Here is an 18,480-nt window from a genome sequence, read left to right on the forward strand (position 1 = left end):
AGATGTGGCTGATATTGTTGCAATATTATAGATATTAGTGAGATAATAACGTGCTATATTGAACTGTTCTGGAAATATGCTATGTTCAGCACAATATACAATATACAATATCATATATGAAAATTCAAGGGGTTATTATGCACACAAAATAATCCAGTACATGTTACTGTTGTTATAATCAGTTATGGCTTAAGGGAGCTCTCTTACCTTGTTCATTGAGGGGCTCTGTCCTATTCCGCTACATGATGGAGTAAAGAAACTGGTAAAATGTTTCAATTTGCACGAAAACTGGAGAGAAGGAAACACATATTCTTAATGTGATGTATTTTCGTATATAGCATACAAATGTAAATCCCTGAAAGTGTTTGTGACTAATTACTCATTTTATATTATTCAAAAATATGGGATCAAGTAGAAATACCATTTACAGGGCTTGTATTTGCAATAACAGCAAAAGTATAAACAGATAACTAATGTTTTAATAGCAAGAGCGACAAAAGTAAAAAGTGGTCTTGGTTAGAATTATGTCAAGAATTCTACACCAGTTTTAGTCTTTTCTCCCTTGTGTTTTGTCTGTAAACTAGTTTGAAATGGGCAACTTGTAGACAAAGCATTAGAACCTTCAGTATAATGCCAAGACATTCAGCGCTATCTGGTTCTCACGAAACACAAACACAGGTGCAGGTAAACTTCACCCTAATCACAATACAAACGTATTCAACCCTTCATTAAAAGTTCATATAGCAATTCATATATTCGTCTCTATCTTGCAGAGAGGTTAGAGATGATCATTTCACATCATAAGTGGTTTACTTCAAAGAAATAGGCACCTCCCCATCACCTTCGTGGTAGTAATATAAGATGGACTCCTACCAGATTGTAGAATAGTATGGGCTTGTAAGTATTTAGAGGACTTCTCCCAACTCAGAATTCCTTTATATGGAATATCTCACTGTTCATCTCCTCTCCAACATGGATGACATCAGTTCAAATTCACAAAAAGGAAATAAACAAAATCTGGCGTGATATTGTTTAAATGTTCCAAAATTTATTAAAATTACACATAAAATCACAATAATAAGTGAATGCTCCTACCAGAGATATGGTCTCTATCGCATATAGGGAAGAAATCAGATGTTATTGATCCCGGGCTATTTTTCTTCACTTCTATGACATACAGTCAATGTCTAGCAGGCTGTTAAAATATTACATTCACTTTCAATGAGAGTACAAGTTCTGTATGCTTTTTGGATTTAGAGATATATATTGACCAGGGAAATATTCACACAAGATGCTATAGGAAGCCCACAGATGTTAATTCCTATATTTATAAGACCAGTCAACATCATAAAAACTGGCTGGATGGGATTCCATTTAGCCAGTTTTTAAGATTGAAAAGGAACTGCACAGATCAGGAGGTTTTTTCTCGTCAAATAGAGGAAATTAAATCTAATTTTTTACAAAGGGGATATGACTTGAAGTCTTTGGAGATTGCTCAATCCAGGGTTCTAGAGATGAACAGGAAGGATTTGATACATTCTGAAATACCTTGTCAGTCAAAAAATGATAAGGATATATTATTCATCACAAAGTTTAATAAAGATTATAAACAAATAGAACATATCATTTGTAAACATTGGAATGTTTTGCTAAAAGATAATGTTCTGAATGACATCCTTCCGAAAAAACCAAAGTTCGTCTATAAGAGATCCTCAAATTTAAAAGACCATTTGGTAAAAAGTATACTCCCAAATGAAACATCAATAATGGGCACTATTAAAAACAAAGGCTTCTATAGATGTGGAAGCTGCCATATGTGTAGATCTACAGCTCATAATAACCCCAAAAATAAAACCATGGAATTCATAGCTAACAATCAAACTTTTCATATACGAGAATTTATTACATGTTATTCTATCAATGTAATTTATTTGATTGCATGCAAATGCGGTCTAGTTTATGTGGGTAAGACCTCTAGGACGTTAAAGAAAAGGATCAGTGAACATCTTTACAATATTAAAAAAGGCCTAGAGACCCACTCTCTGTCCGCTTTTTAATACACACCATTCTTGCAATGAGAAGGGAATTGATTATTTTATAGGTATCGATATAGTCAAACCTACCTGGAAACACAGAACTATCGACACCAAATTGTCCCAAATGGAAATGAAGTGGATATTCCAATTGAATAGCTTAATCCCTCATGGGCTAAATAAGGACTTTGAGTTGAAGTGTTTCCTGTAAAGACTTGAGTGATTGTGATGCAATATGTTGTAGTGTATTGGACCTTTTCTTCTTCCCCCCCCCTTTTTTCCTGTTATATATATCTGAAAGTTATGTGGTTAGCACGTCTGCCTCACAGCACTGGGGTCATGAGATCGATTCCCGACCATGGCCTTATCTGTGTGGAGTTTGTATGTTCTCCCTGTGTTTGCGTGGGTTTCCTCCGGGTGCTCCGGTTTCCTCCCACACTCCAAAAACATACTGGTAGGTTAATTGGCTGCAATCAAAAATTGACCCTAGTCTCTGTCTGTCTCCCTCTCTGTCTGTCTTTGTGTGAGTGTGTGTATATATTAGGGAATTTAGACTGTAAGCTCCAATGGGGCAGGGACTGATGTGAATGAGTTCTCTGTACAGCGCTGCGGAATTAGTGGCGCTATATAAATAAATGATGATGATGATGATGATGATGATATACTTATTGTGGATTTCAACTTAAAATGTCAGATGGATTGACGATGTATGTCACACACTATGTACTGTATTTAAACAATGAGCGCTGGTGGCGATACCTCACTTCCGTTATTCACCATCTGAGCTCTATAGTGCATGATGCGTGGACTACATTTCCCAGGATTCCCACTGATGCCGATACGTCACATCCGGCTTAGTTACTATGGATTGATTACAATACTTTATACAAGACGTGGATATCTGTATTTCATTTTATATCATATTTTATGTTTTCTATCTATCGGCACGTATTGTATTAGTTGGTACATCGAATATGCATTTCCGTTTGTATTTAGTATAGCGTGACAGATTGATATCATGGTCATTCCGGATTGGCTATATCCGGTTTAAATAGTTATGGATTTTAGGATCAGTCATATCTTCTTGACAAAGACCGCAAGACGGTTGAAACGCGTCGGAGGGATATGACTGATTTATGAGGATATTTTAACAGCCTGCTAGACATTGACTGTATGGCATAGAAGTGAAGAAAAATAGCCCGGGATCAATAACATCTGATTTCTTCCCTATATGCGATAGAGACCATATCTCTGGTAGGAGCATTCACTTATTATTGTGATTTTATGTGTAATTTTAATAAATTTTGGAACATTTAAACGATATCACGCCAGATTTTGTTTATTTCCTTTTTGTGAATTTGAACTGATGTCATCCATGTTGGAGAGGAGATGAACAGTGAGATATTCGATATAAAGGAATTCTGAGTTGGGAGAAGTCCTCTAAATACCTACAAGCCCATACTATTCTACAATCTGGTAGGAGTCCATCTTATATTACTACCACGAAAGAGATGGGGAGGTGCCTATTTCTTTGAAGTAAACCACTTATGATGTGAAATGATCATCTCTAACCTCTCTGCAAGATAGAGACAAATATATGAATTGCTATATGAACTTTTAATGAAGGGTTGAATAAGTTTGTATTGTGATTAGGGTGAAGTTTACCTGCACCTGTGTGTGTTTCGTGAGAACCAGATAGCGCTGAATGTCTTGGCATTATACTGTTATTTAGATTGTGTTAGGTTGTATACCCTTTTTCCAAGATTTTGGCTGCATTCAGGATCATTGAGCGCTGTGTTAGTGGTTATCTAAACATCAGAACCTTCAGTTAACTGTAAAAGGTACTTGTACCTTGCAAATAACCTACTCTGGTACCAGAAAGAACTAGACATTCTCTTGCACCTTAAATAAATATCTTCTGAGGTTTACTCAATTTATTTATTTATGTCCTTAATTTCTAGAGAATATTTACTATGGAATGGAGGTCAGTTTGTCTTTGCTGGATTGATTTCCTCCAATCTTCCCATGGCTGGATTAAGTTAGACTTTAAGGGGTATATTTATCAAACCTTCTAAAAATGAAAGGTGGAGGTGTTGCCCATAGCAACCAATTAAAATCCTAGCTATCAATTATCTACTACATGCTAGAACCTGTTAGCTAGAATATGATTGGTTACTATGGGCAACCCCTCCACCTTTCTCTTATAGAATGTTTGATAAATCTCTCCTGTAAAGACTTGAATAAGTTATGAAGGCTTTGTTCATTTAAATTGTATGTGGTTGGCACACTAAAATAACACACTGCTACATTGCATGTATGTGTATATAATACAATGGAGAACGTTAAACTAAACACTATTATTATTATTATTATTATTATTAATTTTTATTTATAGGGCGCCACTAGGTGTCCGTAGCGCCGTACAGGGACAAACAAGTACAATACAAGGTGGGACGGCACGGTACAGTAAACAATAAGCACCGTAACTCAGTAAACTCAAAGCACAGCTAGAGAGAGGGGGAGGGAAGACCAGCAAGTGCTGGAGCCCAAGAGGAAGGGCGCGGATGACGGGGAGACCCCCAGAGGGGTGGGGGGAAAGGTAGCTGGAGAGCAGAGTTAGAAGTGTAGGAAACAGGAGGAGAGATGGCCCTGCTCAAGGGAGCGTACAATCTAAGGAATAGATTGGTTCCTTTAATACAGTAAGTGCTAAGAAAAAAAGTCACAACAGACCATGGCTTCACGTAGTTTAACCAAAATGTTTTATGATATGGTCTTTAGTGTATAGTTACATTATGATCAAAACAAATTAATTTATTTGCACACAGACATCTTTTTAATCCATTTCTCTTTCATTCCATATTTGACAGATACACACAGACAACATGGAAGCCTGCACAGAGATCATTCATCATCTAGTACTTTCCTCCTGTCACTGTCTGGGTGCAATTTTTTATTTATGTTTTTCAGATTTTAATTTTACACATATAGTAACACACCAACAATACACAGGAGAGAAAAGTAGATCAGAAATAATGTAAAAGTTGGAAGCCTTAAGAATGAAGGTGAGAAAAAAATGAAGGAACACCCAAGTGTAATATAATCCTCCAGATTACATAAACATTAATAAACTAGTATATCAAGTTAAATTTAAAAAATCCTTATTCATCTCTAATTAGAGATAGTGGGGGCTGTCCAGTCATTGTGCATAATGAAAGTGATTTTATATTTGACCCTAGAAAAGTACAGGGACATTTTTTAACTCGTATTGGCTAGGTGTAACCGATAAATATAAATAATCCCGATAAATATAAATGATCCTGAGGTTTTTTGTGCAGAGCGCACTATACAAAGGGGATACTAGTATCTCTTTGATAGGACCAATCTGGACCAAAAAGCCCCTGAATATAAAATGCCTCCAAGCATCCTCAGAATCAGAACACAGATCAAGTAGAAGTATCATCATCATCATCATCTATTTATATAGCGCCACTAATTCCGCAGCGCTGTACAGAGAACTCACTCACATCAGTAAAGCCCCATTGGGGCTTACAGTCTAAATTCCCTAAGAAACAAACAGACTAGGGACAAATTTTTAGCAGCCAATTAATCTACCAGTATATGTTTGGAGTGTGGGAGGAAACCGGAGCACCCAGTGGAAACCCACGCAAACACAGGGAGAACATACAAACTCCACAAAGATAAGGCCATGGTCGGGAATTGAACTCATGACCCCAGTGCTGTGAGGCAGAAGTGCTAACCATTAAACCAGGGATAGAGTAGATCCATTGTAGGTGATTTAATGAGGTCTTCATGAGCAGAATATTGTAGCTTCCCTTAAAAGGCTATACAACAATGGTGCCATTTCTCATTGGGCGTTTCACAACACATGTTCCTTTCCCAGTAGAACATATATGTGGGCTATGTGTTGAGGATACAGCTTGGGGGAATCACTCCCCTGCTTAGTGAAAAGCCTGCATATTATTTAAAAATGTCCCATGAATAGTATCCAGGTGAGCTAAATATAAAGGAACACTGAATATCTGTAATAACAGAGAACGGTAAGGAGGTGAAGGTGCATATTGTTGTGGATGACATGAGCCAGGTATATTGCTTGGTTATAAATTTTCTGTATATAACCTAATCACATTGTTACTTACCACCACCAAAATTCCACGTGTGACTGCCAGAGGGGAAAATCATAATTAGATACAATATTAAGCAGGGCTGGGGGTTGGGACATGAGCTATTATTTAAGAAAACTACATACACAATGGATATTGAGCACTTTACATGGGTGAACAAATAGACAAATAGACAGGTCCCCTATGGCGCAAACAATTGGGAGGAGTATGGTGAACACTCCCTAATGATGGATAGGTAAACAACCTGGTGGATTGGTGGTATCAACCCTTTAGATAATACATAATATAAGTCAATGTAGTATCCCCTTGGCGCACAGTAAGTGCCTTTATTTCTTCAATGGGTTGACATATACAATACTCAATCACTAATAGAGAAGGTTGCAACCTATTAACACAGACAGTGATATGTGCATATGAATACGGCATAAAATATCATAAAATGCAGGTACCATAGGATTAGCCCTAAACCTTTTTGATACACAGATGCAAATCAGATCAGAGACCCGTAAAGGTATTGCTGGTGAGGGTACAGGACTCCTAAACACCATACGAATCACAAGACTAAAGCTAGCACTTAGGAAAAAACGATGCAGCTCCAAGCAGAGTCTATAATTAATCCAGTGCTATAGTAATAATGGACAGTAACAATAAAGTCTCAGAGTGATGTTGTAGTCCAAACCATATATAATATGTTCCAGAGAATGGGAGCTCACACATGCAGTGGGGCCACGGTCCCGTGGTATCTGTAGGTAGCCGGTAAAGTCCACTGTGAGAATGGGTGAAAATAAAAGTCCAAAGATCCAGCCAGTGGGTCCGGACGTAATGCGCTTTCACTTACCCTGTCCAGGGTTTGTATTCTCCTCCCAATTATTGTCTCCGGCTATGGCAGGAATCTTGAGTGTGTTCCGCGGTCGCGGCTGGGTTTGTTCTGCGCATGCGGCGATATATAGGAAAAAGGTCTTTAATAAGTTCTATTGTCCAGAACCCGTGTTGTTATGAGGACCAGAGTCCAACCAACGCGTTTCACCAAATAGGCTTCTTCAGGGATAGTGTTGCATGTCCATAGTTCCCTGGTGGGTTTTATAAGGGGCGCCCTTCTTAGTGATAGGCGGACTTATTCTGCTCTCTATTGGTCCACATCGCTGTGTGACATAATAAGTCATCCAATAGTCTGGGCGAATGTCTTAATAGGTGGGATAGAAGTTTTCAATAGGTCAGTGAAGTGATTGGCATTCATAGTGTCAAATCATATAGTGGATGTCAAATGGATATGTAAATCCACAACATAACATAACATGAGAAGGAGCTTCTAATGCCCATCAAATTTGAATGTCCGATATTTGTGAAAACAGGTAGCCACAATTGTATGTGTCATCCTTTTTGAATATATAAACAATAATAATAAATCTCCCTCACGGGGGGATAACAAAGTTTACTAATGGTAATGTAAATATGTCTATATACGGGAGATTGACACCGAAATACGTGTTATCCTCTTCAGATACATAATGAAACTTCCTGGGGGATAATAAGATTTGCACATGGTGATGTATATATACATGTTTGTCCACAACAAGAGGACAACAAGGAGTAGGTACATATTGATAAATGCTAATGATAATGATGAATAAATAAAGGTGAGTATAGGATAACTTCTCTGAAATATATGACTGGTCATAGGAACTGACCCAGCTCGAAGTCAATATTTAAGCCCTGAGGTGTTAGGGATCTCATACAGTAGATCCATTCTGACTCCTTCTGAGAAATGGCCTTGATATAGTCCCCACCCCTCCATGGTTTGACAATTTTCCTGATTCCCATGAATTGCAGCTGGGAAGGATCTTTTGGAATGTTGTGCAGCAAAGTGTGCTGAAACACTGTGGGTTTCTAGATCCTTTTTGATGTTCCTATGGTGTTTGGAAATCCTGACGCTAAGCTTCCTAATCGTCCTTCCGATATAGTGTCACAGGTAAGTCTGCTGTCAAATTTAAATTGTTCTCCGGCAACATTAGACTGGAATGCTACAATGGGTTTGGTGCTAGAGACACAGCTAGTTTTACATGCCAAGCACCGATGACAGTGGTAGAAGCCCTTCTCTGTTTTCTTTAGCCATGTCCCTCCAGGGGGGGCTTTCTTTGGGGAAATATTGCTGCTGACAAGTTGTCTTCTCAAATTGTTAGCTTTCGTATTGATAAATTTAGGGGCTTCTGGAAGGATATCTTTCAATACCGTATCCCCCCGAAGTACTTTCCAATGTTTTTTCACAATCTGTTCAATCTTTTTGTAGTCAGAGCTAAACTTGGTGATGAAGGGTAAGGACAAAGGTTCAGGTTCTTTTTTATTATTGGCAGCAAGGAGGTGTTCCTTATCAGTGTGTTCAACGAGTTCATAGGCTTGTTCAACTAGTTGGGGTTTGTAATGTCTCTCAAGAAAACGATCTTTGAGGACATTGGCCTGTAAAGCAAATTGTTCTGGTTTTGAGCAGTTTCTCCGAATTCTAGTAAATTGACCCTTAGGGATATTGCGTATCCAGTTGTTATGGTGATTGCTGTTGAAGGGGATGAAGGAGTTCGAATCAACTTCCTTAAAAAAGGTTTTGGTCTCAATATGTCCATTCTCAATATATATTTCAAGATCGAGAAACTGGACTCGGTCTCTGCTAGTGTGTGCAGTAAAGCGTAGATTGAGGGCATTAAGATTGATGTATCCTAAAAACAAACTGTGGAACACACTCAAGATTCCTGCCATAGCCGGAGACAATAATTGGGAGGAGAATACAAACCCTGGACAGGGTAAGTGAAAGCGCATTATGTCCGGACCCACTGGCTGGATCTTTGGACTTTTATTTTCACCCATTCTCACAGTGGACTTTAACGGCTACCTACAGATACCACGGGACCGTGGCCCCACTGCATGTGTGAGCTCCCATTCTCTGGAACATATTATATATGGTTTGGACCTGATTTGTTTGGACTACAACATCACTCTGAGACTTTATTGTTACTGTCCATTATTTCTATAGTACTGGATTAATTATAGACTCTGTATGGAGCTGCATCGTTTTTTCCTAAGTGCTAGCTTTGGTCTTATGATTCATATGGTGTTTAGGAGTCCTGTACCCTCACCAGCAATACCTTTACGGGTCTCTGATCTGATTTGCATCTGTGTATCAAAAAGGTTTAAGGCTAATCCTATGGTACCTGCATTTTATGATATTTTATGCTATATTCATATGCACATATCACTGTCTGTGTTAATAGGTTGCAACCTTCTCTATTAGTGATTGAGTATTGTAAATGTCAACCCATTGAAGAAATAAAGGCACTTACTGTGCGTCAAGGGGATACTACATTGACTTATATTATGTATTATCTAAAGGGTTGATAAGACCAATCCACCAGGTTGTTTACCTACCCATCATTAAGGAGTGTTCACCATACTCCTCCCGATTGTCTGCGCCATAGGGGACCTGTCTATTTTGTCTATTTGTTTACTTATGTTTAGGGTTGGGACTACCCTTATTTGTCCTCCAGGCAGCAATTGATCTACATTTGGGAGCGCGGTAGCCCACCCCCCCTATTTTCCACTTAACATGGGTGGGTCGCAAATATATCTTATCTTGTTGGAAAATGCAGTTAGAAGATGACTACCATGTGTCCTTGTATGTGGCCATAATCTAACAGCACAGGCCCCAGTAAAGATGGAAGTGATCTGACTGCCTGGCTGTAGACTTATGTTGGGTCAAATTGGAAGCGATTCTAATGCTCTGCTCTTGGGTTGAGAAGCAGAATTGGTGTTGTGTGATAACTTTAAAAACTAGTAGGCTAGTGTATACCTCTCAACATTTAGACAAAATAAGCCACATTCCATTTCACTCAAGCTCCGCCCAAAAATGACCCATTGGGGGCTCCACCCACTTTTCTGCTAAGCCACACCCCTTTGCTGTGTGGGAATAGAGAAGTCCTGCCAAAATTGGGACAGTTGGGAGTTATTATAGAGTAGGTAAGTGGTGATGTAATGTTTTACACAGGAGTTAAATGGTTAAAACAGAAATTTACTAAAGAGTAATCAAAGTGTTCACACGATCTTCAACTACCTGATCGAGAAGCATCACAGAGATCATAGTTTTATAAGTACTGGGCAGAGGTTAGCAGACTGAGACATTGTAAACCTACCGGTTCAGCATCACATGGTGGATTTTCTTCAGAAGATTTGCACTTCACTGGAAAGAGAAAATATCAAAAGTCATCTACAGATTGATAATGTGAAAAGTGAGTCTGCATGTGCTGTCATCAGTAATCAAATGAGCATATACGAAAGCATTAGTGTATGCAAGACTGGTTTAGAGTAGAAGTGTCAGGAATTCTATCAGTTGTCCCTAAAAAACAGTATATGTCGGGCTCTGAAATGAACTCAAGATATTTTGCTGCTATCCTACATGTAGTAATTGCTCTAACATTCATAGAAATATCCACAGCTCATCATGATGATATTATTTTCATTATTTATTTAATTAACACTCAACTATAACATAACTAAATATTTCTAATTCTTTCCCTTCGACACCCCTTCTGCATCATCCACCTCCATTCTTGTCCCATAAACAGAATATATACAGCTTTCACACCACCATCCTACCACACTCGTTCACTTTTACATCTTCTTTCCTAAACACACACACACATTCCTTACATCTCACAAACCTTCCATAACACATATCATCACCAGCTATTATATACTTCCACCAGGGGCGGATTGGGAACTTAAATTGGCCCTGGAAAAAATAATTGAAGTGGCCTCGTGTGGGCGGGACCAAATCAAATGTAGGTGGGGCCAACCCAAATGTAGGCGGGGTTTAGAAGTACTGATATTTGGCTGTAGTAACATTTAAGAAAACCTGCATGCGATGACTTAATACACAGGGAGTCATCTCTAAAGGAATGCAGGGAAAAAGCTGCCAGTCCTGAGCTATAAAAATACATGAATCCTTTTGCATGATATGCGACTGGTTTATACCTCTGTCTCCAACTTTTTTAGTTGCTTATTAACACATCCATCCAATATTCCCTTCATAGAAACATATCTGATTTTAGTTAATACGTTTAACTATTATGAAACTTGTTGGCACAAAAGCATTTGATCAGGCTGCCAGAGCAGCATATGAGGACCTCACTGTTGCATCTTTCCCTGATGTCCTGAGATGCAAACTACCAGTCAAATCTCTCTCTAAGTGTGTGTGTGTATCTCTGTGTGTGTGTGTGTGTGTCTGTGTGTTCCAAAACATGCATTTCAAATTATCCTTATAATAAATGGCTTTCCAGGTGCGATCATCACAAAGCTGAAATTCTTGCCATAATGCAACAAAACACTTATTTTGCAACAATTGTGTATGAGCCCTAATGTGCCCAGTGATTGGGGGTGGTTTGCAATAACAGTGCAGGGAGGGTTGGAAGACAATGGCATAAGTGAAGGAGAGAGCTATTCCAAGGGTTTGCTGGTGATACAGTAAGTGCAAAGGAGCAGGATTAATAATATTGTCAGTGTAATGGGGGCTGGCCATATGTTCAACAAAGTGACCTGAGAATGGGATCAGTGCAAGGTAGAAGGCAGGCAATGGGATCAATATAGGAACCACTAAAGTATCACCAGAGCTGGATTAAAGCTCCGGGGGGGGGGGGGGGGGGCTGAGGCACTTAAGACAGGGTGGTTGTCATTTTAGACATAGACACAGACAAAACTGTGCACTACTGTTAGGTGCACGTAGCTCTGCCTTCACTAGCAGTACAGTGTGAAGCGAGACACACCTTCCAACTGTCCTTGTTGTCGGACCAAACCTGACCAAGCTTGACAGTCACCAGATTCCGGACAGTTGACAGACTCTCCTGTTCTTGTCACTTTCACCACCTGTGGCTTCTGGTGTCTTTAGCTCAGTTGCTGCTTGTCTGGATCCTGGAATGTTGGAGGCCCTTTTTGGAAAACAAAATGGGTACATGACATTTAGAAAACTCCAAACAGCCCTGGCATTAAAATAATAGTATTCCCATTTAAAAAATAAACCTATCTCCCTCCCTCCAAACAGCCCTAGCAATAAATTAATAGCATTAACGCTTAACAAATATAGCCATTTCCCACAACAATCCACATTCAATATATAGCCCTCCTCCCCAAACTCAGCCCCACATTCAATTAATAGCCCAAAACCACCCCAGCATTAAATTAAAGGTCTTGTCACCTCACCGTAAATTAATAGAGCCCACTATTAAACAGCTCCACCATCAACCAACAAATAAATGAATAGCACTGACCATTAAATAATTAGCTCAGACCCACAGTCCACCTTTAAATTAATAGCCTACCTCCCACCCAAATTACAGTACAGACCCCCCCAGGCAATAAATTCATAGCATTTATGTTAAATATACCTATTTCCTGCAACCATCACTGCCATTAAATAATTCATATTCATATTTACATTCACCCCAAAAAATCCCCACATTCAAATTATAGCCCCCATACCACCCAAGGATTAAGTTAAAGGTCCCTTCACCCCATCCTAAATTAACATCCCCACTATTAAATTAAATTGCCCCACCATCACCCCCAAAAATAAAATAACACTCCCTAAATAATTAGCCCCAACCTACACTACATCATTAAATTAATTGTCTACCTCACACCCACATTATATTAAGACCCCCCCCCCACTCACTTCCCTCACACATTATAGTAAAATAGCAGCCCCCCTTTCTGTCACATAGTATAACAGTATAGCAGCCCCTTCTCTCACATATAATAGTAGAGAAGCCCCCCATAGTATAAGAGCACCCCACATAGTAAAATAGCATCGCAGCCCCCCACATAGTAAAATAGTATAACAGCCCCTCACATAGCAAAATAGTATAACAGCCCCTCACATAGCAAAATAATAGTATAACAGCCCCCACACAACAAAATAATAGTGTAACAGCCCCCACATAGCAAAATAATAGTGTAACAGCCCCCACATAGCAAAAGAATAGTATAACAGCCCCCCACATAGTAAAATAATAATGTAACAGCCCCCACATAGCAAAAGAATAGTATAACAGCCCCCCACATAGTAAAATAATAGTGTAACAGCCCCCACATAACAAAAGAATAGTATAACAGCCCCCCACATAGTAAAATAATAGTGTAACAGCCCCCACATAACATAAGAATAGTATAACAGCCCCCACATAACATAAGAATAGTATAACAGCCCCCCCTCACACTTACCTTGTTGGAGTCATGCTCTATTGAAGTCTTCTCTGCTGCATCGCGCGCGCACACATGGGACAGCACCTGTTACGTGGTGCTCGTCCCATGTGGCATTCTGCTTGAATGGGACTGGAGGAGGCCAAGTATGGGAGGAGGGGAGCACCATGATTCTTATTTTTAAAAGTTATTTTTTTTACTCGCGGCGGCGCCAGCCTCGTTCTATTTCCCCCCCCCTGTTGGAACCCCTGGTGTGGGGGGAGGAGACTGGACCGGATAGAACGAGGCCGGCGCCACTGGGAGGAGTAAAAAAAATAACTTATAAAAATAAGAATCAGGTGGCCTGCAGCGGCCTCAGGTGTCACTGGCCTCCCGGGAAAATTCCCGGTCAGGGCAATGACCAATCCGCCCCTAACTTCCACACTCCCCTAAACCAAACGGTCCTACTTCCCAAGATATAGGGATAGATTAATTAAACCTCTTTAAAAAAGAAAAGTGTTGCCCATAGCAATCAATCAGATTCTAGCTCTCATTTTCTAGAATGTACTAGATAAATGATAGCTAGAATCTGATTGGTTGCTATGGGCCACACCTCCACTTTTCCATTTTAAAATGTTTGATAAATCTACCCCATACAATTCACACCAGTCAATTCCTTACATAATGCACCCAAACACTGCTATGCTTTACATGGAAACTCACAAATAACAAGCAAATGCACAATAGTCTCTTTCCCATCACAACCAACTGTAGCGCATTGCGCCAACTAAATCTCTCCTCTTATGAACCTCTCTCACTGGTAATACTCCACGGATACTCATTTGTCATCTCTTCCATCCCTATTTTCTTCCTTTTTCCAGTCTCTTCCACTGTTCCTCAGCTTCTTTCGACCTTAACATTCCAATATTGCTTACATTCTCCATATCATGCAACATTACTTCCCAATTATCCTTAAACCCACTATTTGTACATCATTCAGATCATGCCTTGTAATAAAATTCTCTATCACACCATAATAATTCACAACGCCAAAAAGGCAGAGATTATCTCTTTTACACCAATCTACGCAAAATCCACCCAGCCATAGCTTTTTCCATACATGCTGCCTTACTCTGCTTTCCAATCAGCACTCAAGAATTGCACAATATATACAACAGCCAGAAACCCCTATCCTCCTTTAACTTTTTCCCACATCACAATCCCTCTTATTGTGCTATATTAAAAAATCTGTCTATACTAGTACCTAGTACCTAATACCATGGATTCCAGTTGTGAGATTGTCAAATTAGTTGGCAAGAAAAGGGTTAAGCTGTCTGTTGTGATTTGCATAGAGAATAGAGAGTAGTCAATGGGAGAGGCATAACTGTAATATAGAGAGTATATGCCAAGGTAAAATAAGTTAGAATTTTTACATATATAAAAACCATTTTGCATAGTTGCCAGATCTGCAGCTCTGTTTTATTTGCTGCCTGTATATCTGGTTGAACTTTACTCTTCAACTGAAGTTTTATTCATCTTCTCCAGACTGACCTATCTCTGTTACCTCTGCAAATTGGAAAATTGGTAACAAATCGAATTTTCACCAGTTTACTCATCACTCTCTTTAAGGGCTGGGCTGATTTGTTACTATGGTAGGGGAGCCCCATGCTGTGGGTACCTTGCTATAGTGTTACCAGCCAAGACTTGCATAACCTAGTGCTGATATTGGCAATATTGGGGGGTCCCATGCCCAGCCTTCCCCCAATGTTGCCAATGCCAACCTACGTTAGTAGCCCAAGGGCAGATTTAGTCGTTGTTTTTTTTTTTTTGGGGGGGGGGGGTATTCTATGTTTTAAGTGGAAACTGCATCCATCAATACACAAGGCTCTCAATGTTCATTAAACATCCATGCACCAGAGCAGATATAAGTAGTCTCCTTTGTAGTCTTTAATTTTATTTCCTTTTGTTTTCTATTCCTTTTATACTATACCTAAAGCGTTAAGCTTTAGGTATAGTCCAGTTTTAAGCTAATACTAATGGTGAGCCTTGACTGTTTAACCAGGAATGTATAAGATTCTAGACTATTCCTTGGTAAATAGCTGAGGTTTAACATTTCATCTAATACTTGTGTAAAATCCGGCAAATTTTAGGAATACCGGGGCTTATAGGGAGTTGAGCACATTTGCGGTCCAAACGCTCATGTAAAACGCGGGTTACAAAAAATTGCCCTCTTAGGTTGGTTATGCTGAGATGCATTTATCCTAACATACGTGCAACTCAGCATAGTGAGTTAGAAGGTGGATGCATCAAGGTACGTTTAATGCAGATCATATTCATTTTAAGTCTCCAGTGTCTCATGTCTCTCTTGTCCTTGTCTTGAAAACACCCTTTAGCTGCACTGTTTTTCTTAGTCTACATTATCACATTTATTTTTCTGTTTTTCTACATGTTTGGGGTAACAGGCAATGTGGAACACAAGTTTTTATTTATACCAGTACTCCTGACCTTGGCAAAAATGCAATTCAGTTGCTTAAAAATAATATGAAATAAATATAGCATACAAGCATACAACATTTTATAAAAATTTAGATTATTTTTTATAATATCCCTATTACTACTACTATTACTACTACTACTATTACTAATAATGATAATAATAATAATAATAATAATAATAATAATAATAATAATAATATATGGGCAAAAATGTATATAGCACTGAATTCCATTTATTACTGAGATTCAAGAAAATTATGCAAAATGAGTAAAATTTAAACATGCAGAAAAGCTATTGTGGCACCAGAATTATATCTTCTCCACGTGTGTAATGTTCAATACATTCACTACTATATTATGTAAAAAAAATGTGTATAAAAAAAATATCTTATAACGCTGCTAATACACTATATATATAACTTAACCTCAAATGTGAATTTGCATCATTGTACTCAAATATACCTAAAATCATTATTACAAAAATACATTAAATTCAAAAATATCATTAAAACTAAAAATATATTTAAAATCCAAAAGTTTTGCGTAATTGGGCTAATCTACTACCACCGCTGTCATACTGTGCAATCATGTTTATGCCATAAAACCTTAAATTAATATGATTTGCATGATGACATTCAGAAATGTGATGCTATATATAACATGAGGAACTTTTGAGTGTAAGGAACTAATAGCATTCATATACTACTTCTGTCCGGAGTCTATTTGTACGGCTGACATACGGGAGTGACAGGGCAGGCTAATATGTAAATGACATCAATAGATTACCCTTAATAGTAAAACTATTATGATTACTAAATTTGAAAAATGATCCAATGTTTTCTAAGCCATACTTACACGTACTGCATTTTGGGCAAAAGTACCATGTGCTATTTTTACAACCACTAACCCTATCCAGTACAGAAGGGGCTAGTTTATTTTTGATGTTAATGGTCTTGGAGCAAAGAAACTGAACTAGAACAAAACCAGTGTGGCTACCATTGGGTCCATTTTGAGGATGCTAATTTCGCATCTCTAGACTAGTTTTATTAGTTTCATCACTAATTTTAGTTTCAGGAATTAGGAATTCATACATTAGTCTGAGGGTTAAATATATTGCTGAACACAGTTTTGGTAAGATAATGCGATGTGTGAATAAATAAAATTGTAACACAGATGAGCGATATGCTCTAACTCATACTTACCAACTTTAAAATGTTGGTATCCGGGAGCCTGCGGGGGGGGGGGGGGGGGGGGGGGGGTGGGGTGGGCGTGATGGGGGGGGTGCGGGCCTCCAAAATGCGTCTCATTTTGAACCTGCCCCCCGTGACGGCATGTCATTTGACAGCGGGGGCAGGGCCAAACGCTGCAACTCACGGGAATTGCGTAGTTTGGGACCTAATTCTTCCTAGTGAAGTGGGCAGATCCGGGAGATCGCCACACTCTCCCGGGTGTCCGTGAGACTCTTGCAAAATGCGGGAGTCTCCCGGACATTCCGGGAGAGTTGGTAAGTATGCTCTAACTTGACCTTCATGCAAAGGAAAAAAGGATGTATTTTCTGACACTAATTTGCATATGTCATCTAGACTAAAGCTGAAGAATGATGACATATGTAAGGGTATATAGACCTCCTGCACAATCAAATCAGAGCACAGTTATCTGAATTGCATTGGTCACTATGTAAGATTTCTGTGTGTTGAATTCATATATGCTTTGCTTTTAAAAGAGGAATCTCTGATCACTCAACATTCTAAATGTTCTCATATCTTCATGGAAATTACTTCTTTAAGTGGGATTGAATGCACACTGTTCCATAGACTCTTGATACACTCAGTGGTAAAGACAATGAAGTAAATAATAATATAATATGATACTCACCTTCACATGTATTGGAGATGTTTATGAACCCATTCTGACAGCTACATTTATAGGAACCAATTGTATTATTACAGTTACTGTTACGACCACAGATATTCAGAGATTCTTTGCATTCATCTATATCTGTGGAAGAAAATTAACTTACATAATTCAGAGACACAGGTACCATTGGTCAATGAGTCATTTTGTCTGCATAAATATAAATCTGCACATAAATGACTGTGCCATGAAATACATCTCTCTGTACTACAATTAATTGTCTAACACAAAAATTATTCCAGATGTGCAAAATCTACCCTTTGGGAAACACAATAGTTTTTTTTCCCCTTTTTTATAAATTAATCTAAAAGTCACAAAGTCGACTCTAGAGTCACAAAATGAAGCATTTGTTCTTACATGTGTCCTATTAAACTAATCTTACCTTGGTTTTGTATGTTACTAAATAGTTATTTTACCACACAATAAATATTGCAATTTAAATCTGTTTTGTGACACAAATTTAAAGTTGCTTGTTAAAAAATTGTTTTATTGCACAAAATGAAATCGTTAGATAAATAGATATTGTGTTAGTATATAGATGTGCTGCTAAATCTATTTTCAATGACAAAATATGCTTTTATAGTATTGACCAGATTTGTATCAGAAGAACTAATTTTGTTGCAATTTCTCTATATTGTGAAACAAGAATGCAAAACCTCAGATCAATATATTTTGTATCA

General features: G+C 38.5%; 1 protein-coding gene across 3 annotated transcripts in view; it reads right to left on the reverse strand.

The window, feature by feature from the left end:
* The window catches only part of ADGRE5 (adhesion G protein-coupled receptor E5), a 147,282-nt gene that overhangs the window by 19,616 nt on the left and 109,186 nt on the right, over positions 1 to 18,480 (reverse strand). For 2 of the 3 annotated variants that reach the window (XM_075206895.1, XM_075206894.1), the window contains 3 exons: positions 17,762 to 17,884; positions 10,351 to 10,397; positions 208 to 288 (listed from right to left, as the gene is read on the reverse strand). In XM_075206895.1, the coding sequence (XP_075062996.1) occupies positions 208 to 288; positions 10,351 to 10,397; positions 17,762 to 17,884 (251 nt within the window). The remainder of the gene's footprint in view (positions 1 to 207; positions 289 to 10,350; positions 10,398 to 17,761; positions 17,885 to 18,480) is intronic. The other variant, XM_075206896.1, reaches the window with a different exon arrangement.

Source organism: Mixophyes fleayi, chromosome 4, assembly GCF_038048845.1.
Source record: "Mixophyes fleayi isolate aMixFle1 chromosome 4, aMixFle1.hap1, whole genome shotgun sequence".
In the NCBI taxonomy this organism is placed as follows: domain Eukaryota; kingdom Metazoa; phylum Chordata; class Amphibia; order Anura; family Limnodynastidae; genus Mixophyes; species Mixophyes fleayi.